The 27360-nt window shown below is 46.0% G+C and overlaps 1 protein-coding gene across 1 annotated transcript in view; it reads right to left on the reverse strand.

Moving 5' to 3' along the window:
* Positions 1 to 27360, reverse strand: part of DNAJC3 (DnaJ heat shock protein family (Hsp40) member C3) — a 96796-nt gene that overhangs the window by 41176 nt on the left and 28260 nt on the right. The window contains exons 5-7 of the mRNA XM_075336750.1: positions 22699 to 22851; positions 22006 to 22187; positions 19641 to 19760 (exon numbers count right to left, since the gene is read on the reverse strand). Of these exons, the coding sequence (XP_075192865.1) occupies positions 19641 to 19760; positions 22006 to 22187; positions 22699 to 22851 (455 nt within the window). The remainder of the gene's footprint in view (positions 1 to 19640; positions 19761 to 22005; positions 22188 to 22698; positions 22852 to 27360) is intronic.

Consider the following 27360-nt stretch of genomic DNA (forward strand, 5'->3'; position numbering starts at 1 on the left):
AAAGAGCGCATCCGAGCGGCGCAGGGGCGCCGTACGAGAAATGTAGAGTCTAAGTGCTCTCACAAGATCTAACAAGTGCAAATCCTTTTCACATTGGTGAACTGGATGAGGGCAAAAAGAAGGTAAGGAGATATCCTGATTGAGATGAAAAGGGGATACCACCTTAGGGAGAAGTTCCGGAACCGGACGCAGAACCACCTTGTCCTGGTGAAACACCAGGAAGGGGGCTTTGCATGACAGTGCAGCTAGCTCAGACACTCTCCGAAGTGATGTGACTGCCACTAGGAAGACCACCTTCTGCGAAAGGCGTGAAAGAGAAATATCTCTCATTGGCTCGAAAGGTGGCTTCTGGAGAGCCGTCAGCACCCTGTTAAGATCCCAGGGTTCTAACAGACGCTTGTAAGGAGGGACTATGTGGCAAACCCCCTGCAGGAACGTGCGTACCTGCGGAAGCCTGGCTAGACGCTTTTGAAAAAACACAGAGAGCGCCGAGACTTGTCCCTTAAGAGAGCCGAGAGACAAACCCTTTTCCATTCCGGATTGAAGGAAGGACAGAAAAGTGGGCAAGGCAAATGGCCAGGGAGTAAAACCCTGATCAGAGCACCAGGATAAGAAGATCCTCCACATCCTGTGGTAGATCTTGGCGGACGTTGGTTTCCTGGCCTGTCTCATAGTGGCAATGACCTCTTGAGATAACCCTGAAGACGCTAGGATCCAGGACTCAATGGCCACACAGTCAGGTTGAGGGCCGCAGAATTCAGGTGGAAAAATGGCCCTTGAGACAGTAAGTCTGGACGGTCTGGTAGTGCCCACGGTTGACCCACCGTGAGATGCCACAGATCCGGGTACCACGACCTCCTCGGCCAGTCTGGTGCGATGAGGATGGTGCGGCGGCAGTCGGACCTGATCTTGCGTAATACTCTGGGCAGCAGTGCCAGAGGAGGAAATACATAAGGCAGCCGAAACTGCGACCAATCCTGAACTAATGCGTCTGCCGCCAGAGCTCTGTGATCTTGAGACCGTGCCATGAATGCCGGGACCTTGTTGTTGTGCCGGGACGCCATTAGGTCGACGTCCGGCTTCCCCCAGCGGCAACAGATCTCTTGAAACACGTCCGGGTGAAGAGACCATTCCCCTGCGTCCATGCCCTGGCGACTGAGAAAGTCTGCTTCCCAGTTTTCTACGCTCGGGATGTGAACTGCGGAGATGGTGGAGGCTGTGGCTTCCACCCACAGCAGAATCCGCCGAACTTCCTGGAAGGCTTGCCGACTGCGTGTGCCGCCTTGGTGGTTGATGTATGCCACCGCCGTGGCGTTGTCCGACTGAATTCGGATCTGCCTGCCTTCCAGCCACGGCTGGAACGCCTTTAGGGCTAGATACACTGCCCTTATCTCCAGAACATTGATCTGAAGGGAGGACTCTGGCTGAGTCCAGGTACCCTGAGCCCTGTGGTGGAGGAAGACCGCTCCCCACCCTGACAGACTCGCGTCCGTCGTGACCACAGCCCAGGATGGGGGTAGGAATGATTTCCCCTTCGACAAAGAAGTGGGAAGAAGCCACCACTGAAGGGAGGCCTTGGCTGCCCGAGAAAGGGAGACGTTCCTGTCGAGGGACGTCGACTTCCTGTCCCATTTGCGGAGAATGTCCCATTGAAGTGGACGCAGATGAAACTGCGCAAATGGAACTGCCTCCATTGCTGCCACCATCTTCCCTAGGAAGTGCATGAGGCGCCTCAAGGGGTGCGACTGGGCTCGAAGGAGAGATTGCACCCCTGTCCGTAGTGAACGCTGTTTGTCCAGCGGAAGTTTCACTATCGCTGAGAGAGTATGAAACTCCATCCCGAGATATGTCAGCGATTGGGTCGGTGTCAATTTTGACTTTGGGAAATTGATGATCCACCCGAATCTCTGGAGAGTCTCCAGAGCAATGTTCAGGCTGTGTTGGCATGCCACCCGAGAGGGGGCCTTGACAAGAAGATCGTCTAAGTAAGGGATCACCGAGTGTCCCTGAGAGTGTAGGACCGCCACCACGGATGCCATGACCTTGGTGAAGACCCGTGGGGCTGTCGCCAGGCCGAAAGGCAGTGCCACGAACTGAAGGTGTTCGTCCCCGATGGCGAAACGCAGGAAGCGCTGATGCTCTGGTGCAATCGGCACGTGGAGATAAGCATCCCTGATGTCGATTGATGCTAGGAAGTCTCCTTGGGACATAGAGGCGATGACGGAGCGGAGGGATTCCATCCGGAACCGCCTGGTTTTCACGTGTCTGTTGAGCAGTTTGAGGTCCAGAACGGGACGGAAAGATCCGTCCTTTTTTGGCACCACAAACAAGTTGGAGTAAAAACCGTGACCCCAATGCTGAAGGGGAACAGGGATCACCACTCCTTCTGCCTTCAGAGTGCTCACCGCCTGAAGAAGAGCATCGGCTCGCTCGGGGGGCAGAGATGTTCTGAAGAAACGAGTCGGAGGACGAGAGCGGAACTCTATCCTGTAACCGTGAGACAGGATGTCTCTCACCCATCGGTCTTGGACATGTGGCAACCAGGCGTCGCAAAAGTGGGAGAGCCTGCCACCGACCGAGGATGCGGTTTGGGGAGGCCGAAAGTCATGAGGAGGCCGCTTTGGGAGCGGTTCCTCCGGCGGTCTTTTTAGGACGTGACTTAGACCGCCATGAATCAGAGTTCCTCTGACCCTTCTGTGGCCTGTTGGACGAGGAGAATTGAGACCTGGCTGCGGGCCGAAAGGACCGAAACCTCGATTGTACCTTCCGTTGTTGAGGTCTGTTTGGTTTGGACTGGGGTAAGGACGAGTCCTTTCCCTTGGATTGTTTAATGATTTCATCCAATTGCTCGCCAAACAGGCGGTCGCCAGAAAATGGCAAACCGGTTAAGAACTTTTTGGAAGCAGAGTCTGCCTTCCATTCACGTAGCCACATGGCCCTGCGGACTGTCACCGAATTGGCGGATGCTACCGCCGTACGGCTCGCAGAGTCCAGGACGGCATTCATGGCGTAGGACGCAAATGCCGACGCCTGAGAGGTTAAGGACACGACCTGCGGAGTAGAGGCACGTGTGACTGCATTAATCTCAGACTGACAAGCTGAGATAGCTTGGAGTGCCCATACGGCTGCGAATGCCAGAGCAAAGGACGCGCCGATAGCTTCATAGATGGATTTCATCAAGAGCTCTATCTGCCTGTCAGTGGCATCCTTGAGTGATGCACCGTCTGCCACTGCAACTATGGATCTAGCCGCCAGTCTAGAGATTGGAGGATCCACCTTGGGACACTGAGCCCAACCCTTGACTACGTCAGGGGGGAAGGGATAACGTGTGTCATTAAGGCGCTTAGTAAAGCGCTTATCTGGAAAAGCTCGGTGTTTCTGGACTGTATCTCTGAAGTCGGAGTGATCAAGAAACGCACTCCGTGTACGTTTGGGAAACCTAAAATGGAATTTCTCCTGCTGAGAAGCTGACTCCTCAATCTGAGGAGTTGGAGGAGAAAGATCCAACACCTGATTGATGGACGCTATCAGGTCGTTTACTATGGCGTCCCCTTCAGGTGTATCAAGGTTGAGAGCGGCGTCAGAATCAGAGCCCTGATCTGCCACCTCCGTTTCATCATCCAGAGAGTCCTCATGCTGAGACCCTGAACAGTGTGATGAAGTCGAGGGAAGCTCCCGGCGAGCCCGCTTAGCCGGTCTGGGACTGCGGTCCGTGTCGGAGTCCTCACCGTGGGACCTATGAGTCGCCCCAGGAGCACTTTGCTGTGCCGACCGAGGGGGGTCTGAGGGAAAAGGTTCAACAGTGCCCGGGGCCTGTGTTACAGGTCTGGACTGCAGAGCTTCTAGTATCTTAGCAGACCATTTATCCATAGACTCAGAAAGTTTGTCAGCGAATACTGCAAACTCTGTCCCTGTCACCTGGACAGTGGCAGCAGGTGGTTCCACCTGGGCCGAGGGTCCCACCAGTGGCAGAGGCTCCGGCTGAGTGAGTGTCACAGGGGCCGAGCATTGCACACAATGAGGGTAGGTGGAACCTGCAGGTAGCATAGCCGCACATGAGGTACAGGTTGCAAAGTAAGCCTGTGCCTTGGCACCCTTGCTTTTTGCGGACGACATGCTGTGTCTCCTCTTAGAGCAATCAGAGAGGGTATATAGCCAGAGCAATAGTGCGGCCGTACAGAGTAAATGTATACAATATAAGCATATAAAATACACTTCGGCACCCAGGGGGGCAAGCACCTAGTAACAGGTGCTGCTTACCGACCGCCCTCAGCGTTTGTGTGACCACCAGATTCCCTGCCTGGGCCTCCCAGAGCTGTTGGAGCTCGTCTCTGAAGTTCTCCAGCGTCAGAAGTGCTGACAGGAATGGCTGCCAGCGTTCCGAGAGGAGGAGGGAGCCGTGGGCGTGCCTTAGAAAGTGCGGGAATCTGGTGCCCCACGGTGCTCAGTGAGGGGGGAGGAGGATACAAAGTATGCTCCAGCCCTCAGCGCTGACGTCCAGTGCAGCGTCCCGCCCTTACCCCTGACTGGCAGGCCTGGGGGCGGGAATATGCGGTACTAGGCCGCAAAAGCCGGGGACTAAAGTTATAAGCGCGGCCGGCAAACAAGCGCGGTCAGCGCGGTAGTCCCGGCGCACAAACACAACCAGCAGCTGCTGCAGCGTCCATTAGACAGGCGCTCTATGCGCCGTCCCCAAGGGGACACAGAGTACCTCAGAGGAGCAGGGCCCTGTCCCTGACGATACCCGGTCTCCTGTCCAGCAGATTCCCCCAGGGGCTGCGGAGGGAGCACGGTCCCAGTGCCTGGTGACCGGTTAGGATCCCACTTCACCCAGAGCCCCTAAAGGGATGGGGAAGGAAAACGGCATGTGGCTCCTGCCTGTGTACCCGCAATGGGTACCTCAACCTTAACCGCACCGCCGACCAGAGTGGGGTGAGAAGGGAGCATGCCGGGGGCCCTGTTATGGGCCCTCTTTTCTTCCATCCGATATAGTCAGCAGCTGCTGCTGACTAAATTGTGGAGCTTGCGTGCATGTGTGCCTCCTTCAACACAAAGCATAAAAACTGAGGAGCCCGTGATGCACGGGGGGGTGTATAGGCAGAGGGGAGGGGTTTACACTTTTAAGTGTAATACTTTGTGTGGCCTCCGGAGGCAGAAGCTATACACCCAATTGTCTGGGTCTCCCAATGGAGCGACAAAGAAATGAAATCATTGATCATTTCACACAAAACTCTAAAAATGGGCCAGACAAAAGTATTGGCACCCTTAGCCTAATACTTGGTTGCACAACCTTTAGCCAAAATGACTGCGAACAACCGCTTCCGGTAACCATCAATGAGTTTCTTACAATGCTCTGCTGGAATTTTAGACCATTCTTCTTTGAGAGATAGCTCAGTGAATAATAGAGAACCTAAAATATAACCTTTAATATAATTATAAATAAAAATCCAATTAGGACTGTAAAAGATATAAAACCGCCAATAAACTCAGCACCTGCAGAGGTAGAGATTGGCCAGTTAGATAATGTGGAATTTATCATTCATGTAACCAGTTATTGTACATAACCGGAAAATTAGATCCGCAGCATATTATTAGAGTATGTGCTGTATATCATACCGCCATATAGTCACCTGTCTCAGATGAATGGTAGTAACACAATTGGTAGAGAAAATCAAGAACGGTCTTACCCAATCTGCCGTGTATACATTTCCCTACTCATCAGGCACTGAATGCTGGATACTTTTGGTAACCACCAAAACGGAGAAAAACACCTGGTCCTTTATCTGGATGACTCAGGATCCCCACTGGTTCCCAACATGCGTCCAGCCGTTGTGCATCAAATCTCCCAACGCGTTTCTTATATCATCAGGGGAGCATAAACATCCCAAATTATGGTCAAAAAAGACCCACACAATATGGCATAAGTTACTGTTGAAAAATATATATAAACCACGTTAATCAAAAGATCCGAGTATGATAACCAAAGCAAACGGTACGTGCAACAAAGCGAGTATAACTTACATCCATCACCTCCAGGAAATACCTGGGCAGATCGCGTCTATCAAGCAGCACCGCCTGGTTTAAATAAACCGCTCGTTCGGAATAGCGTGTGACGTCACATCCGCTTGTAGCGGTGAGCTCACTTCCGGGTCACCTGATCGCAACCGCGGTCCGCGCGTCACACAAGGGGGCGTACAATTTAGTCATGTGCTCCTATGCTTCAAGGCAGTATGACCACAACAAAATGGCCACGATTGGTCTCGCAAATATGCGGTAATGATACGGCCAATCTATTAACAGTGGCCCATCAAAAATGGCAGATGGGCCATACGAGCAACTGTAACACCTGCTACAGGTACCCAGATAGGTAGGTGACTCTACAAACATTACAAGCGGGCAGATAAAATTTAGAAAAAAGAAGAACCAGGACGATTCCCAGGAGAAATTATCAAAAAAGGCAGAGCCACTAGAAAAAATATATAAATCTGTAAATGTTAAAAATAGACCACATGTCAATGGATCAGAGAAGGCCAGAATTGACCCGGAGTATTAGAGCACAACCTACATCAGATCACGTAAAAATTTTTTTTACCAAAAAACCTCATTAATATGGGCATGGGGGGGGGGGGGAGAGAGAACCACCACCAATCTAACCCAAAACCTAAGGGCCCTAAGGTAAACAATGACCCTACCTATTTGTGGAGGTCGGCACCCTAAAAAGAACGGTGATTGGTGCCCCCACTCGGGCGGCGACTGTCCCTCCTACATTATCTCTAATCTAGTCTACCACAAAGGGTGCAAAGGAGAGAGATTCATTGAGGCCCAATGGTTTACTAGTTTTAAGCCAAAAAATCCACTTGGTTTCTTGTTTGAGAATTTTATTATCCCAATTCCCACCTCTAAGAGGGGGGGGCACTACATCAATGCCCTGAAAGCTAATTGCTTTGGCATCCCCTGCATGATGTTCCATGATGTGACGGGCCACTGGAGTATCATTGCCCAGGCGAATGTCCCGGATATGTTCCCCTATTCTCCTCCTAAATTCCCTTTTGGTCTTACCTACATACTCTTTGTGGCAGCTACAGGTGGCTTTATAAATAACGCCCCTAGTTCTGCAATTGATGAAGGAGCGGATGTCATATCGTTTTTCCAGAACATGGGAAAAGAAAAATTTTCCTGGCTTAAGGTAACTACATGCAATGCACCCGCTGCACTTGTAGCAGCCTTTGACTGGATTAGTCAGCCATGTCCCGGTATGACATGAGAAATGGCTGTGCACCAGTCTCTCTTTTATAGAGCGGGCCTTCCTGTAGGTCACTGCAGGGGCGTTGGGAATACATTTACCGATGTCATCGTCCATCTTGAGAATGGACCAATGTCTCTCAAGAATCCTTCTAACCTCCTCTGATCCATTATTAAAGGTGGTGATAAAGCGAATGAGTTCCTCATCTGATGTTGGTCTCCCTGATCCGTGTAGGAGATCATTCCTGGTTTTCTGCTGTGTCTCAAAAAAGGCTTTCTTAATCACATGGTCTGGATATCCTCTATGATGAAATCTGGAACTCAAATCAAGGGCCTGTTGATGAAATCTCTGCTCATCCGAGCAGTTTCGTTTTAGTCTGTAAAATTGACCCTTCGGAATCCCTCTTTTCAGACCATTAGGATGGTTGCTCTCCCATCGTAGGAGCGAATTGGTAGCTGTCGGTTTCCTATATGTACTGGTATGAATGTTTCCATTAGAGTCTCTTTCAATCAGCACATCTAGAAAAGGCAAACTCCATCTATCAAACTCACAAGTGAAGAACAAGCCCAAAGAGTTATTGTTCAAAGCGGCAACCGTTCCGATTATTTCATCTTCAGTACCCCTCCATAGAACGAACACGTCGTCTATGAAGCGACACCATAGCAAAATGCTATCCTGGGGGACAGGGGATGAATCCCCGAAGACGCAGGTCTCCTCCCACCAACCGAGGAGGAGATTAGCATACGATGGGGCCACTGGACTCCCCATCGCGGTCCCCCTCAGCTGGTGGTAAACCTGTCCATTAAACAAGAAAGAATTATTCTTGAGACAAAACTCCACAAGACTCAAAAGAAAAGAATTATGGTCATCAAATTGTTGTCCCCTACTCCTCAAGAAAAAGTTTACCGCCTGCAGGCCTAGATCGTGTCTAATAGAAGAATAGAGGGATTCAACATCAATACTGACAAAAAAGACATCATCTTCAATCGTAATACCCTCCAATTTTTTAAGTAAATCCGTGGTGTCTTTGAGATAGGACCCCAAGGATGTAACAAAAGGTCTTAGTATTCTATCCGCATAGATGCCTATGTTTTGCGAAACACTGCCAATGCCCGACACTATTGGCCTACCCCGCAATGGAGATAGGCCCTTGTGTACTTTTGGCAAGCAGTAGAAAGTGGGGGTCACCGGAAAAGGAGGGTATAGAAAATCGAATTCAGTATTGCTGATCAAGTCTCTGTCACGTGCACTCAACAATAACCCTCTCAATGTCAACAGGTAGTCTGATGTAGGATTACCATTCAATTTCTCATAATTAGATTTGTCCCCAAGGATGTCCATACACATTTTTTTGTAATCAGAGACATTCATGAGTACGATATTGCCTCCTTTATCAGATTCCTTCACAATGATGTTAGTGTCCCTCTCTAAATTACCCAAACATTCCATCTCCTGCCTGGTAAGATTATATTTCCTGTTGTGCTTGTCAGTGATCATACCTAAGTCACGTGTAACCAGATTACAGAATACATCAATGGCCGATACTTCACTATTGGTCGGGGGCATCTTATTGCTTTTTAATTTGAGATCAGTAAAGGGACCCCTACCCTCCAAATTTGGATTGATGTCACTCAAGTTGTAAAGAAATCTGACATCCTCCAAAAGATCATTGGCAATACCCATTTCTCTGCAAACTTTCTTATTCTCCATAGCAAAGTGTTTTTTCCATTTAAGTTTCCGTGTGAACAGATTGAGATCTTTTACTGCATCAAAATGATTGAAATCAGATGTGGGGACGAAGGAGAGACCCTTACTCAGTACCGTCATTTCTAAATCAGAGAGGAGCCTGTCCGATAGATTAATTATTTGGGTTGAACCCCCTGTGGGTTGTACCCCCCCGGACCCTGTTTGCTCCTCAGAAAGTGGTTGGACTCTAAAAAAGGTCCCTTGTTGTAACCACCCCTATCGGAATTCCTACCTCTTCCCCTTTGTTTGGTCCTCCGCTGATTATTCCTCCCCTCTGTATCCGAATACTCTGTATCAGTCGAAGTGCCCTCTGTATCACTAGGTTTATTATACCTAATAACCGGAAAATTGTAAGCCTTATTGTCTCTGAATTCCTGTACGTCTCTGATGTAAAACCTGTGTTTTTTCTCCTTGAGATGGTACTGATGTTTCTCAATGACACCCTGTAGGGTAGTTTCCTTCGTCCCAAACTCCGCCTCACTAGAAAATTTCTTAGTGACCTCAATCTGCTCCTTGAGTAGGCCGTCGAGTTTGGCCAAATTCTTTTTTTCCTCTTCTAAGAGGAGGATCATTAATTTCAATGAGCAGTTTGTGATCTCTTTACGCCATGCAGCAATTAGTTCTGGACTTTTATATCTGTAATTGGGAGTAAGAGAAATACGTAAATTACGTGGTACAATTTGATCTTTCAGATAGCATTCGAGGGATTGTATCTCCCACCAAGAAGTGACCCGATTCTTATATGTCTTAGTTAAATCCCTAAAAGCACCATTTAGTGAGGGTGTATACTTTTTCTGTGTGAACTCCCTCTCTGAAAACACCTCCCTCGCCTCTGTGGTCCATGTACTGGTATCGAAGCCCGTTGTTAGAAAGCCAGCCATACCCTTTACAATAAATATTGAAATAGCTACTGGGTATAAATTCACAATAATAGTCAAGAGATAGCTCAGTGAATAATAGAGAACCTAAAATATAACCTTTAATATAATTATAAATAAAAATCCAATTAGGACTGTAAAAGATATAAAACCGCCAATAAACTCAGCACCTGCAGAGGTAGAGATTGGCCAGTTAGATAATGTGGAATTTATCATTCATGTAACCAGTTATTGTACATAACCGGAAAATTAGATCCGCAGCATATTATTAGAGTATGTGCTGTATATCATACCGCCATATAGTCACCTGTCTCAGATGAATGGTAGTAACACAATTGGTAGAGAAAATCAAGAACGGTCTTACCCAATCTGCCGTGTATACATTTCCCTACTCATCAGGCACTGAATGCTGGATACTTTTGGTAACCACCAAAACGGAGAAAAACACCTGGTCCTTTATCTGGATGACTCAGGATCCCCACTGGTTCCCAACATGCGTCCAGCCGTTGTGCATCAAATCTCCCAACGCGTTTCTTATATCATCAGGGGAGCATAAACATCCCAAATTATGGTCAAAAAAGACCCACACAATATGGCATAAGTTACTGTTGAAAAATATATATAAACCACGTTAATCAAAAGATCCGAGTATGATAACCAAAGCAAACGGTACGTGCAACAAAGCGAGTATAACTTACATCCATCACCTCCAGGAAATACCTGGGCAGATCGCGTCTATCAAGCAGCACCGCCTGGTTTAAATAAACCGCTCGTTCGGAATAGCGTGTGACGTCACATCCGCTTGTAGCGGTGAGCTCACTTCCGGGTCACCTGATCGCAACCGCGGTCCGCGCGTCACACAAGGGGGCGTACAATTTAGTCATGTGCTCCTATGCTTCAAGGCAGTATGACCACAACAAAATGGCCGCGATTGGTCTCGCAAATATGCGGTAATGATACGGCCAATCTATTAACAGTGGCCCATCAAAAATGGCAGATGGGCCATACGAGCAACTGTAACACCTGCTACAGGTACCCAGATAGGTAGGTGACTCTACAAACATTACAAGCGGGCAGATAAAATTTAGAAAAAAGAAGAACCAGGACGATTCCTGTAGCTGCCACAAAGAGTATGTAGGTAAGACCAAAAGGGAATTTAGGAGGAGAATAGGGGAACATATCCGGGACATTCGCCTGGGCAATGATACTCCAGTGGCCCGTCACATCATGGAACATCATGCAGGGGATGCCAAAGCAATTAGCTTTCAGGGCATTGATGTAGTGCCCCCCCCTCTTAGAGGTGGGAATTGGGATAATAAAATTCTCAAACAAGAAACCAAGTGGATTTTTTGGCTTAAAACTAGTAAACCATTGGGCCTCAATGAATCTCTCTCCTTTGCACCCTTTGTGGTAGACTAGATTAGAGATAATGTAGGAGGGACAGTCGCCGCCCGAGTGGGGGCACCAATCACCGTTCTTTTTAGGGTGCCGACCTCCACAAATAGGTAGGGTCATTGTTTACCTTAGGGCCCTTAGGTTTTGGGTTAGATTGGTGGTGGTTCTCTCTCCCCCCCCCCCATGCCCATATTAATGAGGTTTTTTGGTAAAAAAAATTTTTACGTGATCTGATGTAGGTTGTGCTCTAATACTCCGGGTCAATTCTGGCCTTCTCTGATCCATTGACATGTGGTCTATTTTTAACATTTACAGATTTATATATTTTTTCTAGTGGCTCTGCCTTTTTTGATAATTTCTCCTGGGAATCGTCCTGGTTCTTCTTTTTTCTAAATTTTATCTGCCCGCTTGTAATGTTTGTAGAGTCACCTACCTATCTGGGTACCTGTAGCAGGTGTTACAGTTGCTCGTATGGCCCATCTGCCATTTTTGATGGGCCACTGTTAATAGATTGGCCGTATCATTACCGCATATTTGCGAGACCAATCGCGGCCATTTTGTTGTGGTCATACTGCCTTGAAGCATAGGAGCACATGACTAAATTGTACGCCCCCTTGTGTGACGCGCGGACCGCGGTTGCGATCAGGTGACCCGGAAGTGAGCTCACCGCTACAAGCGGATGTGACGTCACACGCTATTCCGAACGAGCGGTTTATTTAAACCAGGCGGTGCTGCTTGATAGACGCGATCTGCCCAGGTATTTCCTGGAGGTGATGGATGTAAGTTATACTCGCTTTGTTGCACGTACCGTTTGCTTTGGTTATCATACTCGGATCTTTTGATTAACGTGGTTTATATATATTTTTCAACAGTAACTTATGCCATATTGTGTGGGTCTTTTTTGACCATAATTTGGGATGTTTATGCTCCCCTGATGATATAAGAAACGCGTTGGGAGATTTGATGCACAACGGCTGGACGCATGTTGGGAACCAGTGGGGATCCTGAGTCATCCAGATAAAGGACCAGGTGTTTTTCTCCGTTTTGGTGGTTACCAAAAGTATCCAGCATTCAGTGCCTGATGAGTAGGGAAATGTATACACGGCAGATTGGGTAAGACCGTTCTTGATTTTCTCTACCAATTGTGTTACTACCATTCATCTGAGACAGGTGACTATATGGCGGTATGATATACAGCACATACTCTAATAATATGCTGCGGATCTAATTTTCCGGTTATGTACAATAACTGGTTACATGAATGATAAATTCCACATTATCTAACTGGCCAATCTCTACCTCTGCAGGTGCTGAGTTTATTGGCGGTTTTATATCTTTTACAGTCCTAATTGGATTTTTATTTATAATTATATTAAAGGTTATATTTTAGGTTCTCTATTATTCACTGAGCTATCTCTTGACTATTATTGTGAATTTATACCCAGTAGCTATTTCACCATTCTTCTTTGGCAAACTGCTCCAGTTCCCTGAGATTTGAAGGCTGCCTTCTCCAAACTGCCATTTTGAGAGATCTCTACGGGTGTTCTATGGGATTCAGGTCTGGACTCATTGCTGGCCACTTTAGTAGTCTCCAGTGCTTTCTATCAAACCATTTTCTAGTGCTTTTTGAAGTGTGTTTTGTGTCATTGTCCTGCTGGAAGACCCATGACCTCTGAGGGAGGCCCAGCTTTCTCACACTGGGCCCTACATTATGCTGCAAAATTTGTTGTTAGTCTTCAGACTTCATAATGCCATGCACACGGTCAAGCAGTCCAGTGCCAGAGGCAGCAAAGCAACCCCAAAACATCAGGGAACCTCCGCCATGTTTGACTGTAGGTACCATGTTCTTTTCTTTGAATGCCTTTTTTTTTTCCTGTAAACTCTGTTGATGGCTTTTCCCAAAAAGCTCTACTTTTGTCTCATCTGACCAGAGAAGATTCTTCCAAAACGTTTTAGGCTTTCTCAGGTAAGTTTTGGCAAACTCCAGCCTGGCTTTTTTATGTCTCGGGGTAAGAAGTGGGGTCTTTCTGGGTATCCTACCATACAGTCCCTTTTCATTCAGACGCTGACTGATCGTACGGGTTGACACTGTTGTACCCTCGGACTGCAGGACAGCTTGAACTTGTTTGGATGTTAGTTGAGGTTCTTTATCCACCATCCGCACAATCTTGCGTTGAAATCTCTCGTCATTTTTTCTTTTCCTACCACATCTAGGGAGGTTAGCCACAGTGCCATGGGCTTTAAACTTCTTGATGACACTGCGCACCGTAGACACAGGAACTTTCAGGTCTTGGGAGATGGACTTTTAGCCTTGAGATTGCTCATGCTTCCTCACAATTTGGATTCTCAAGTCCTCAGACAGTTCTTTGGTCTTCTTTCTTTTCTCCATGCTCAATGTGGTACACACAAGGACACAGGACAGAGGTTGAGTCAACTTTAGGCTATGTGCGCACTGGGAAATGGAATTTTCTTGAGAAAATTCCGCATGCTCTCAAAGATTACCGCACCCGCGGTAAAAAACCGCGGCAAACCGCACCCGAAAACCGCATGCGGTTTGCTGCGGTTTCACCGCGGTATTGCCGCGTGCGGGTTGGGATGTGCTTTATTGCATTCAATGCAATAAAGCACATTGAAAAAAAAAAAAAAAAAGTCATTTAATTCTGAGATAGTAGATAGATAGACAGAAGAATAGATCGAGGGATAGATAGATAGACAGACAGATAGAGGGATAGATAGATAGATAGATAGAGGACAGATCGCTACATTTCCCACGGTCGGCAGTGAGTTCACATTACCGGCCGTGGGAAATGACCGGTAATTACCTCTGCTGTCTGCTGCATTCATTCAGCGCTGTGTCTGTGACAGTCGCGGCTGGATGTAAGCAGCGCAGGACGTCGGAGCTGTGGATTACGCCGGAGCTTTGGTGCGGGAGGGGTTAATAAAATGGTGAACGAGGCTTGTTTGTTTTATTTAAAATAAAGGATTTTTCGGTGTCTGTGTTTTATTCACTTTACTTACGGGTTGATCATGTCAGCTGTCACATAGACGCTGCCATGATCAAGCCTGGAGTTAATGGCGGTGATCCACCACCATTAACCCCTTGTATTACCCTGCTGCCACTGCTACACGGCGGCAGGAAGAGCCGGGGACACGCCGGTGCTGCCGCATAATGCATGCGACAGTGCCGGGGCAGCTGCGGCTGATATTCTCGGCTGCGGGAGGGGGAGTGAGGCGGGGGACATTAACCCTGCCCCTCTCCCTCCCCAGCCTGAGAATACCGGGCCGCCGCTGTGTGCTTACCTCGGCTGGAAGGTAAATATACAGCGGAGCCCACGTTCTTTGTTTTCTATATTTCCGTTTTCTTTCTATGTGTGTTCTATGTGTCTGTGTTCTATGTCTGTGATGTCTGTGTGTGTGTTTACTCTCTGCTCCGCTTCCTCTTCCTGTAATGACATCACTTCCCTGCAAACCGCAGACAGGCGATGTACATTACCGGAGGTAAACCGCGAAATACCGCAGGGAATAACGCAGGAAAACGCAGTGAACCGCACAGAATTTGCTTCCTGCGTTATTCCCTGCGGGATTTCACGATTAACATTGGAGTCAATGGAGTGAAATCCCGCAGCGACGTGCGGAAAAGAATTGACATGCAATTGTTTTTGCTGCGGGAATCCCGCAGCAAAACATGCAGCTGTCAAATTCCGCCTAGTGCGCACAGGATTTTTTTTGCCCATAGGTTTTGCTGGTGATTCACTGCAGAGATGTTATGAACATTTTCTGCAGCGAAACATGCAGCAAAACCGCAAAAAATCCACGGCAAAATCAGGTAAGTGCGCCTTAATCCATGTCAACTGGCTGCAAGTGTGATTTAGTTATTGCCAACAATTGTTAGGTGCCACAGGTAAGTTGCAGGTGCTGTTAATTACACAAATTAGAGAAGCATCACATGATTTTTCAAACAGTGCCAATACTTTTCTCCACCCCCTTTTTTAAGTTTGGTGTGGAATTATATCCAATTTGACTTTATCACAAATTTTTTATTTTTTTTTTCATTGAAGACAAATTAAATGAAGATAATAATACCAAAGAATTTGTGATTGCAATCATTTTCAAGAAGAAACTGAGTATTATCTGACAGAATTGCAGGGGTGCCAATACTTTTGGCCAGCACTATATAAAGCTTTTGCAGAGAATTTCGTAGTTTTGAGACTGACACAAATTTCAGAAATGTTGCTACATCAGTGTTTTTACATCTTTTAGTCAGAGGTTTCAATGATTACTGAAGTACAATTATAGTATTTCATTGGTTTTTACACTTTTATTGACAAACACATCAGATTACTGCAACGACTCCATATTTACAGTGTTGCGTGCGGGATATCAGTTTCTGGGCCCAATCCTGACAACACATTCCAACCGAAATCAGTGCTTAAGGTTTATCACAATTCCCGTGTTTTAGTTTATCCATCCACTTTTTGAGGATTGAGATCTGGGGATAGTCCTGGCAATGGACTCAAATGTAAAAAGTTTTGGGAGATGTTGCTTTTGGAGGAGGTTTACATATTATTCATTATTAAATGCAATGTTTCTAGGTAAACATCCTTGAAGAGCAGTTTCTCCCAACATTGTAGGCTCAATTTGGTGATGAACAATGCTTTTTTCCAGCCTGATAAAGCAGAATTTCACAAGGCAAAAGTGATAACTAAGTGGTTCGGTGAACAAAGCATGGAATTTTGGGGGTTTTGGGTTTTGGGTTCATAACCAAAGAAACTTCCCAGACCTCAATACCGGGAGAACCTGTGGTCAATCCTCAAAAAGCGGGTGAACAAACAAAAAAAAAAAAAAAAAAAAAAAAATGAAAAACTGTGAAACTGTGATCAACTCCAAGCATTGATTAGACAGAAATGGGTTGTCAGCAGTCAGGATTTGTCCCAGAGGTTAATATCCAGCATATTCAGGGTGAAATGCAGAAGTCCTGAAAAATAAGGGTCAAGACTAAGTATAGAGTGTTTGCACCTGGTGCATTGCTAATTTATAATACAAAGAAATTCAAGAAAAAAATATGAGGAAAAAAATGATTGAATAAACATGTGTTTTACGGATGGGGAGTACAGAGTACATTACAACTCCAGGCAGGACTGCATGGAGAGGACGCAAGGAGCACAGACAACAGCCGTTTCACATGCTCTACACACTTCTACAGGTCTGTAGAACCATGTGGAACATGTGAAATGGCTGTTGTCTGTGCTCCCTGCGTCCTCCCCATGCAGTCCTGCCTGGAGTTGTAATGTACTCTGAATAAACATGTGTTTTATGGATGGCGAGTGCAATCTGATTTTCTCCATTTTTTCTTGATCATCATATGACTTTTTCTACGTATTGCATCACATTCCCTTTTTTTGTTACCATTTGGAGTAGTGCCGGCGTTTTCTCTTTGTTACTTTGGTATAATACAAAGAAATATAAAGCCATACACATAGTGACTGTGTGTAGTATTACTATTGAAGAACTTCGCTATAAAAGTACCTTCTTTCTGTGTGTAGGTTTATTTAGATTGATTAATGGGAAGAACCCATCATTCTTTAACAGTTATATTTTCAGGATCATTTAGCAGCAGGGTTAGAAAGGTAGTAAAGCCGGGTGAATAACAAAATGTAACTGCCAGCGGCATAATGCCAGCCGTGGCAGATGTTATGATAATCTGTAGTCCACCCATTTTAAGATGCTGTTGCTTTTGCTTATCTTCACTGTTGCTGTGCAGGTCTATTATCTAGGCATCACAGTAACTGCATATGTGTATTAAACAGTTAACTTTTGGGACTTTATATTTTAAGCCCCTTAATTGTAATTAAGTTGGCAGGGGTAAGGGTCCTAAGACCACCAAGAATTGCTCAGAAGACTTCTTAGATTTGGACATCTTAGAAGGCAGAAAGGTACATCTCCTGCCAGAGTGCCATTATACAGTATATAGAACTAGCCAGATATCCCTCAGAGAAGAACCTAGCCAAGGAGTGGCTCCTTTTAGGAGACCACCATAACCACCATATTAAATGGCCCTTTCAGTCAATATCCAACTCTTTGACGAGTTTTAAGATAAGACAAGGGAAATACCAAGGCCAGGTATCCATCCACAGACAGCAATTTTGGGGTGTTGCCCCTAATCAGTGTAGAGTAGGATTCTGGCCAGGTGGGAGCAATGCCTAGTAGACCAACAAGACAAAACAATCACTGATCTCGGGGGTGACCAGCCAGAGAAAACACTGGCGGCAGCCAACAAAGGCACTCAAAACAGTGAAATCCTAGGTGCATTGCCCCCTGAAAAAGTATGCAAATCAAAAAAAGTCCGTGGAGCCTCTATTAGGAGTCTCAACACACTGATGAGGGGCAACACCCCAAAACAGCTGTCTGTTGGCTTTGTTGGCTGCCGGCAGTGTTTTCTCTGGCTGGTCTCCCCGAGATCAGTGATTGTTTTGTCTTATTATACAGTATATGAATTTTATGAGCCTTTAGGTTGTGTCTTATCTCCTGGGCTGTGCACTTCCAGGTCTTTTGAGCGGTGCTCTCGGGACCTGGAAAATGTAATAGCAATGAATAATAGTTTAAAAGAGCTAAGAAAAAAAGAAAAAAAAAAATTCTGTTTCAAGTTTTGAAAATTGAGTAATATAAATTGTTTGCTTGTTCAACAATTTGACCATAAAAAAAAAAAAAAAAAAAAAAAAAAATAATATATGGAGATTCAAGTCCTAAATAGAGTTAATCAAGGAGATAAAATAGTTCAGCAGCAGCAGTTGCACCATTGGAACAGGATCAAACTTTTTGTTTCGCTAATTTGTCTACATTTACTTTTCAGAATATCATCGGAAATGAATTCATAACACTTTATAAACTTATGCATTAGAAATAAATAGTATCACTTGAATACATGAACATTTCAGATTATCTGCACGATTTTCGATGTAACGATCATTATTCAACCATTTCTAGTCTGGTATAAACACTTGCCTGACATGGCTAGTCGCCCGGATTGCTGGGAGGGGGCACCGTCACTAGAGTGGTCTTCTAGTTTCCCCACCATCCACACCTTTTCTCTTCATTGCTGCAAGGAGCTTGAATGAAGCAGGAGTGGAGGACGAGGCCTAAAGGCCCTGTCACACACATAGATAAATCTTTGGCAGATCTGTGGTTGCAGTGAAATCATGGACATATTGTTCCATTTGTACACAGCCACAAACCTGGCACTGATTGTCCACAATTTCACTGAAACCACAGATCTGACACAGATTTATCTCTGTGTGTGACAGGGCCTTAAGGCTCCATTCAATGTCTCCACCAGTCCCATTGACTTTGGATGGAGTAACAACAAGAATACTCAACCACGGCTCCATTTAAAAGCTCACTTTATTGTGGTTGTGCATTGAGAAACATAGGCAGCTAAGGGGCCCATTCTGGTCATCAATGAGGTTTGAGCACAGGAGCCCCCAGGGGTCATACATTTATCATCCATTCTTTGGATAGGCGATACATTTCCATAGCAGGAGAAGCCCTTTAAGCACGTGATTCAATTTAAGCAAAATGCCATCGTATCATCACCATCATTCAGTAATCCGCTGCATTGACAGTGTGAACTGACGTGTTGTCCTGTTTGTGTTAGGCTGCTTTCACACATCCGGCTTGAGCTCTGCGGCTCAATCCGGCTGTGCAAGCTATGCAACGGATGCGGTGAAAACACCGCATCCTTTGCATAAATTTTTCCCATGCGGCCCGTCCGGTTTTTGCCGCTTGCGGCATGCTACTGAGCATGCGCAGTGGCAAAAACCGCATGCGGCGGCCGGATGCGGTTTTTGCCGCATCAGGCCGCATCCGGCCGCCACAGGCATGCATTGAAAAATGCGCTGCATCGGCCGAATGCGGCGTGATGCGGGTTTTTTTGCCGCACGAAAAAACGTGCCAGGCAACGTTCCATCCGGCTGCCGCATCGGCTAAATCTGCCGCATGCGGCAAAAACCGGATGGAACGCAAGGCCTTGCAGCACAATGCGGCACTAATTAAAGTCTATAGAGAAAAAACGCAACCGGCAGAAAAAAAAAACGGTTGCGATTCTCCTGCAAAGTGCCGGATTGTGCCGCATTGCAGAAACCGGAGGTGTGAAAGCAGCCTTACATGCAGATTCTTCCTTTTGAACTGCACATATCAGAAATTGGCAGCAAATCCTATAGGTATTCTCAAAAAGCAGTGTGCGTTTTCTTTCCATTGTAATTGGCGATTTATAAAACTAATCTTTGTAGTAGGTTTTCTATTAATCTTCTGTAAGGAATCCACAGTATGTGAATACACCCTGCACAGCACACAGACGTTTTATCCCAGTCAGTATCATTTACCTTCCTTCCTGTATATGCTCTTCGGCCGTCTGAATCTGTTTGTTCAGCTTCTTCACTTGTTTATAATGTGAAAAGCAATCTTTGTGGTCAGGATCAAGTTTTAAACACTCACGGATTTCACTGCAAATGCAAGATATATTTTAATAACTACACTATATGACAGAGCAGACAAATCAAGGCAATACAAGGTATAATCCATATAATGCGTATTGAAAAATGGAAACTAAGAACAAAAGAATGTTCTTTGCTTTTGAAGAGGACGGGTTACGTGCCATAAATATGTAATTTTTATACCAGTTGCAAACATCGCCACTCTCCTGAATTTTAAGTTTTTCCTTTTGCCCCGGTGTCTCTCGATTTCTGGCCCATGAACTAGCGATGGTGTAAATCAATTGATAAGTCCCAGTTCAGCGGCCATGTCAGTAATCTGTGGCTGCCTCCTAACTTCTTTCAATTAGCCAGTGTGGCTCGTGTCACATGTGTGTCACGTCGGGACAAGGACGTCGTCATGGCAGGGTAATCAAAAGAGAAGCCAGGGATGCTGACAGGTAGGAGTGTGTTCACACAGCTCCTGTCCAGATGCCATATATTACCCATGACTTTACTGCCTGCTGCACATCAATTTGCCCCAATATGAATCCCTTATTCCTGTGTGTAAATCTAGTCTTTTTACGAAGGAGATCTGGTAGTCACCTGTTCTGTAGAGGAGCCATGCCCACTTGGCTATAGACTAGATTTCCACAGAGGAAGAGAAGGCTATACGTCAGGAATGGAGAATCAGAGACAAAAACACCGGACTCAGGAGAACACTGGAATTTATACCAGGTGAACATTATATATTCATGGCAATTGACAGCAGCTATTTAGACAAAATGCACCATCAGAAAATAACTGTTTAAACTAGGTTTTTATGATAAATGTATTTTTATAAAGTGTTTGGTATTTTGTTCCTATGGATATCATGATTTGTATTTAAAAGAAGTGTTGCAATGTACACATTCATACTCCCTGATCTAAGAAAAATATGTACATTAGCAGCACTAAACTGACTCAGTCCCTATACTTCTTATTGATGAATTTAATCAGCATGTGCAAAAGTCATTGTGAAGGGAGGGTGAGCGCTGACATCACTAGCTATGAATGGTGGATCACGAGTTCTCAGCTGTGTATCTGTCACTGTAAGGCTGGGGCCACACGAACATTACTGCGAGTGCATCACATGACAGCTTACACTCCAGCAGAGCCGGAGCAGAGTGAGTGTCATGCGATCGCAGCACAGCCGGGAAGGAGGGGGCATACACTGCGGAGGACAGAGAAGGACTAATCTCCCTATCTCCTCAGTTGTCAGCTGATGCGTATATCGCATTGTGCGCCACTGAGAGAAAATGAATCGCATTGCACCCACAGCATGCTGCGATTGTTTTTTCGGTCCGATTAGGGCTGAGAAAAAAAAAACAAATAAAGCGCACATGGGAGCGGCCCCATTGAGTAACAGTGGTGTGAGTGGAATGCAATTTTTTTATCACATTCCACTCGCTCTATTTTTCTCACCGCGTGTCCTTAACCTAATCCTGCCTGTAATGATAATGAGACTTCTGAAAAGTCCAGCTGCTAGGATCTCCACTGATTCTAAGAATAGGGCCCCTTATTACTCTGCGTAAATATGTGACCACTGATGCATTCTCTTCTATAGGGCTGAAAGCTCGGCTCACTTTATCAATTCAAAGAAGTGAATGGAATATATATTATACACACACACACACACACACACACACACACACACACACACACACACACACACACACACACACACACACACACACACACACACTACTGCTCCATTCACTCCAGAAACTTCCCAGCAATCACACACACACATATCTAATATTCATCCAGAAAGTTGGATGAGTGTCATGCCAGTGAGTGATTACTTTTCTTAACTAATATCCATATGACATCCGCATGCAATTAACTTTCTCCTCACCAGCTATTATTTAACAATCATTTAGTGTTCTATGCTACAGGATGATAATGTATCTATAAAAACAAAACTGTATATGGATGGTCTGTGTATATTGGCAAGTCTCGGCGGATTTACGCAACCATATGCAACATGCTACGATTTTTTTCCTCCGACTGAAAACAGCTGAGGAAAAACTCGTAGATCAGCACTGCTTCACTGAATAACATGGGTACGAGTGCAATGCAATTTTTTCTCGCATTGTGCTCATCCATTTTATACACAAGTGGGAGCGAACCCTAAATGTGATAATAGGAACCCCTCTTTAAATGTGACAGCCGGAAAAATGTCACTAAGAAGTGCAGCAATAAAACAGTTGAATATATACACAAATTAGAGACCCACCTGAGCGACAGCTCATGGTCCCCCAAGTTATAATATATGCGGCTAACTTTGTAGAAGGCTGCTGTGTTATCGCTCTTCAGCTTAGAGGCTGCTTTCAGGTCACTGATGGCTTTCCCGGGCTCTCCTTGATTGATGTAGCATTCTGCCCTCAGCTCTCGCATTTCTGCATCCCACACACAAGTCTAAGACAAAATAACACAGGCATTATTCACCTATGCAGAGTGCTGGTAAACTCTATAGCAAGGCTTAGCACAGTACTGGAAAATCAAAATAAAACTTTATAAATCGCTGTAATGTAAAAAAAAAAAAAGCAATAAGACGTGCTCAAGAAGAGACCTTAAGAATAAAATATTGAGACAAACAAAAAAACAGCAATTTTAAAGAGTTTCTCCATAACAGAACAAAAATCAAAGTCTATTAACTAAAACAGAAATCACCTAAATGTTGGCGATCTGCAGGCACTAATGTCTTGTAATCAGGCCGAGGCCATAAGACAGTGCAGAATAAATGACCTATACTACATGATATATCGGGACCAGAGTCACATATGAGCCTTCACAGCCATGTGGCTTTGGGCAAGGTAATGCAATTCTGGATATAAAAAGACGGGAATAGCTACATAAATATTAAACTATAGAAAATACATGCAGCCAGCAAAAATCTTCATCCCCGTGGCAGTTAATGCTCCCTTACCTCTAGGACAACGTTTAGCAAGCTTTCTGCAGTTGTGTAATCTTCTTGGTCGTAGGCAGCTATTCCTTGTGAGCGCATGCGTTGAATTTCATCCGACTTTGTTAGCTGCGCGGAGGCTTCTTTTTCCTCATGATCATTTGGATTAGACTTCAGCTATAATGAAGCAATAAGATCAAGTCAGAAAGTGAAGAGAAAAAAAAAGTCTGGGGTGTGACAATGAAAAAATACATAAGGTTTGCAATGTTAGGATTGCTCAAAATTATTAAAAAAACAAAAAAAAAAAAAAAGAAAATGGGCATAATAATGCAGTAAAATACAACGACCTAGAAGGAGAGGAGATCGGATTTGTCTTTTAAAAAAAACAAAAAAAAAAAAAGAAGACGAAACATACAGGATCCATAGACTACATACACTGAATGAAGCGGACTACGAACTTTCAAGCTTTATCTAGAACAAGGTGTTGCTACACACGTAACGAGTCTATAAATGTGAAAAGAAATTTGACAACCTGAGGATTAATCATGTTCAGTTTTAAAAATCGAAAGAAGGAAAATGTTACGTAATTGAAGCAGGGAATCTCTGGTAAAGCAGATAGTTCATATGGTCTAATTTACATTTTTTTGTTTGTTTGTTACCATGGTAACACAAATGGCGCATAATGCAATATATTTACTTAACTGTAAATAATGTTAACATGCATGTGTGAAACTGGCTCAAGTGAGAGCACAAACGCATCAATAAATGATATATTTTTAATGAATATTTTTGACACAAAAAGATTGAACACAGGATTTTAAGGAAGTGCTGATCCTCCTATTTTGTGCTAACTGTTTTGGATCTCTGCTCTCACCTAACAACATCCTGATATCTCCAACAGAACGGTGAGACATTTAGGGCTAAGCCACACGGCGAGAAAATCGGTGCGAGTGGAGTGCGATAAAACATCGCATTCCCCTCGGACCAATTCTAGCCTGTGTGTCAGCACACATGGGCGATTATTTTCTCAGCCCTAATCGGACTGAGAAAACAATCGCAGCATGCTGCGATTGTAAGCTGAGTCTCTTTCTCTCGCACCCATTCAAGTGAATGGGGCGAGAGAAAAATCGCACTGCACTCGCGGTACATCGGTGTACTGCTAGTGCAGTGCGAGAATGGCAATAGCCGGCTACACAGTAGAGAGGGAGAGAAATCCCTCCCTCCTCTCCTGAGTGCCGGCCCGCCCCCCGCAGCTGAGGTCTGCTCGCACGAACGGACCTCAGTTGCAAGGACACAGGCATGACACTCGGCTCTCTGTACTGCCAGCACGAGCCGAGTCTCATGCAAGTGGATCGCAGTAGTGCCCGTGTGGCCCCAGCCTTACCACATATGTTCTATTTTATCAAACTATAGTGAGTGGAGCTAATATTTTACAGGTATTCTGCACCTGTGCAATTCGAACCTTTATCATGGGGGGGCCACATGAGTCTGTGCTTTTGCAATTATTTGACAATGTTTTTGGCTGGTGGCTTTATTTCTGGTGAGGTTTTTTTTTTGGGGGGGGGGGTGTTCTGTGAACATGATCTCTGCACCCACCTAACAACAAGGCCTGAATATCTCCAACAGAACGCGGAGACATTTTCCACGTATTTTCTATTTTATCTGACTACAATGAGTGGAGCTAGTATTGCCACAATTCCATTCTAACAGAGCATTTTAGATGGGATTGGTGGGGATCCCAGAGGTCAGAAGATCACAGATTAACAAGATTTCTCATACGCTGAGCAGGAGATAAAGCTTACACTGATTTTATCCTATGTGCCCAAACTTATTTGTATACTCTTTATAGAATTAAATGTGCTCAGATCAATCTGGAAGCTATGGGTCTCTGAGGTCAGATGAATTCTCTGTCCTCTATGTCTCCTCACCTCTTCAGATTTAACACTAGAAGTCCCAGGAATTTCAAGCTCCATAGCGTTTCAATGGTAGAATGTTAAATGACCCCTCTCTGGGACTTCTAGTGTTAAAAAGGGAACCCATCAGCTGATACAGGCTGCCCACATGTATCAAACATACCTGGCTGATATAATACAGCCAATGCCTCACTCAAACACTGCAGCGTTTCAGTGGCAAAACACATAGGCGGCTGTGAACCGAGATATGCAGTAGACTAGTCTTGAAAAGCGGGTCCCCAGCAGCTGCTCCCCTCTCGCCGACAGTGACTGACAGGTCTTTGCCTACTTGTGTGTATAGGCAGAGACCTGTCAATTCAGGACAGCGGGTGTGGAGACGCTGCCGGGGATCCATCTGACTAGTCTACTGTGCGGTTCGGTCCCTAGCAGGCTATTACAGTAGCTTTTCCTCTGGAATGGTGCAGCGTTTCCGAGTGAAACATACCTGGCTGATATAATAGACAGTGCTTGATATATGTGGTGGCAGCCTGTATTGGCTGACAGGTTCTCTTTTAGAGAGAGTAGAAGGGGAGGGGGACCTATTAGCTCCACATCTGCAACTGTCCGTCACAAGACTGAAAAGAGGGCAGTATAAACAAAGCATGTAGCCTCACCGTCCCTATGAAAGAAGGGAATTTTGTTTACTTACCGTAAATTCCTTTTCTTCTAGCTCTAATTGGGAGACCCAGACAATTGGGTGTATAACTACTGCCTCCGGAGGCCACACAAAGTATTACACTCAAAAGTGTAAGGCCCCTCCCCTACTGCCTATACACCCCCCGTGGAATCACGGGTTCCTCAGTTTTAGTGCAAAAGCAAGAAGGAGGAAGGCCCATAAACTGGTTTAAGCAAATTCAATCCGAAGGAATATCGGAGAACTGAAACCATTCAACCTGAACAACATGTGTATACAAAAAAACAGGGGCGGGAGCTGGGTCTCCCAATTAGAGCTAGAAGAAAAGGAATTTACGGTAAGTAAACAAAATTCCCTTCTTCTTTGTCGCTCTATTGGGAGACCCAGACAATTGGGATGTCCAAAAGCAATCCCTGGGTGGGTAAAATAATACCTCATGATAGGGCCGTAGAAACGGCCCCTTTTCTACAGGTGGGCAATCGCCGCCTGAAGGACTTGTCTACCTAGGCTGGCGTCCGCCGAAGCATAGGTATGCACCTGATAATGTTTGGTAAAAGTGTGCAGACTCGACCAGGTAGCCGCCTGGCACACCTGCTGAGCCGTAGCCTGGTGCCGTAATGCCCAGGACGCACCCACGGCTCTGGTAGAATGGGCTCTCAGCCCTGAGGGAACCGGAAGCCCCGCCGAACGGTAGGCTTCAAGAATTGGTTCCTTGATCCACCGAGCCAAGGTTGACTTGGAAGCCTGCGACCCTTTACGCTGGCCAGCGACAAGGACAAAGAGAGCATCCGAGCGGCGCAGAGGTGCCGTGCGGGAAATGTAGATTCTGAGTGCTCTCACCAGATCCAACAAATGCAAGTCCTTTTCACATTGATGAACTGGACGAGGACACAAAGAAGGTAAGGAGATATCCTGATTGAGATGAAAGGGGGATACCACCTTAGGGAGAAACTCCGGAATCGGGCGCAGAACTACCTTGTCCTGGTGAAACACCAGGAAGGGAGATTTGCATGACAGCGCTGCTAGCTCGGACACTCTCCGAAGAGACGTGACCGCTACTAGAAAGGCCACTTTCTGTGAAAGGCGAGAAAGGGAAACATCCCTCATAGGCTCGAAAGGCGGCTTCTGGAGAGCAATTAGAACCCTGTTCAGATCCCAGGGCTCTAACGGCCGCTTGTAAGGAGGGACGATATGACAAACCCCTTGCAGGAACGTGCGTACCTGAGGAAGTCGTGCTAGGCGCTTCTGAAAAAATACAGATAGCGCTGAGACTTGTCCCTTGAGGGAGCCGAGCGACAAACCTTTTTCCAATCGGGATTGCAGGAAGGAAAGAAAAGTAGGCAATGCAAATGGCCAGGGAGAAGCTTCCTGAGCAGAGCACCAAGATAAGAATATCTTCCACGTCCTGTGGTAGATCTTGGAAGAGGATAGTTTCCTAGCCTGTCTCATGGTGGCAATGACCCCTTGAGATAATCCTGAAGACGCTAGGATCCAGGACTCAATGGCCACACAGTCAGGTTCAGGGCCGCAGAATTCAGATGGAAAAACGGCCCTTGCGACAGCAAGTCTGGTCGTTCTGGTAATGCCCATGGTTGGCCCACCGTGAGGTGCCACAGATCTGGGTACCACGATCTCCTCGGCCAGTCTGGAGCGACGAGGATGGCGCGGCGGCAGTCGGCCCTGATCTTGCACAGCACTCTGGGTAACAATGCCAGAGGTGGGAACACATAAGGTAGCCGGAACTGTGACCAATCTTGAACTAAGGCGTCTGCCGCCAGAGCTCGGTGATCGTGAGACCGTGCCATGAAAGCCGGGACCTTGTTGTTGTGCCGTGACGCCATCAGGTCGACGTCCGGCATCCCCCAGCGGCAACAGATCTCCTGAAACACGTCCGGGTGAAGGGACCATTCCCCTGGGTCCATACCCTGGCGACTGAGGAAGTCTGCTTCCCAGTTTTCCACGCCTGGGATGTGAACTGCGGATATGGTGGATGCTGTGTCTTCCACCCACGTCAGAATCCGCCGGACTTCCTGGAAGGCTTGCCGACTGCGTGTTCCACCTTGGTGGTTGATGTACGCTACCGCTGTGGAGTTGTCCGAC

The sequence above is a fragment of the Anomaloglossus baeobatrachus genome, chromosome 2, assembly GCF_048569485.1.
Source record: "Anomaloglossus baeobatrachus isolate aAnoBae1 chromosome 2, aAnoBae1.hap1, whole genome shotgun sequence".
Lineage (NCBI taxonomy): Eukaryota > Metazoa > Chordata > Amphibia > Anura > Aromobatidae > Anomaloglossus > Anomaloglossus baeobatrachus.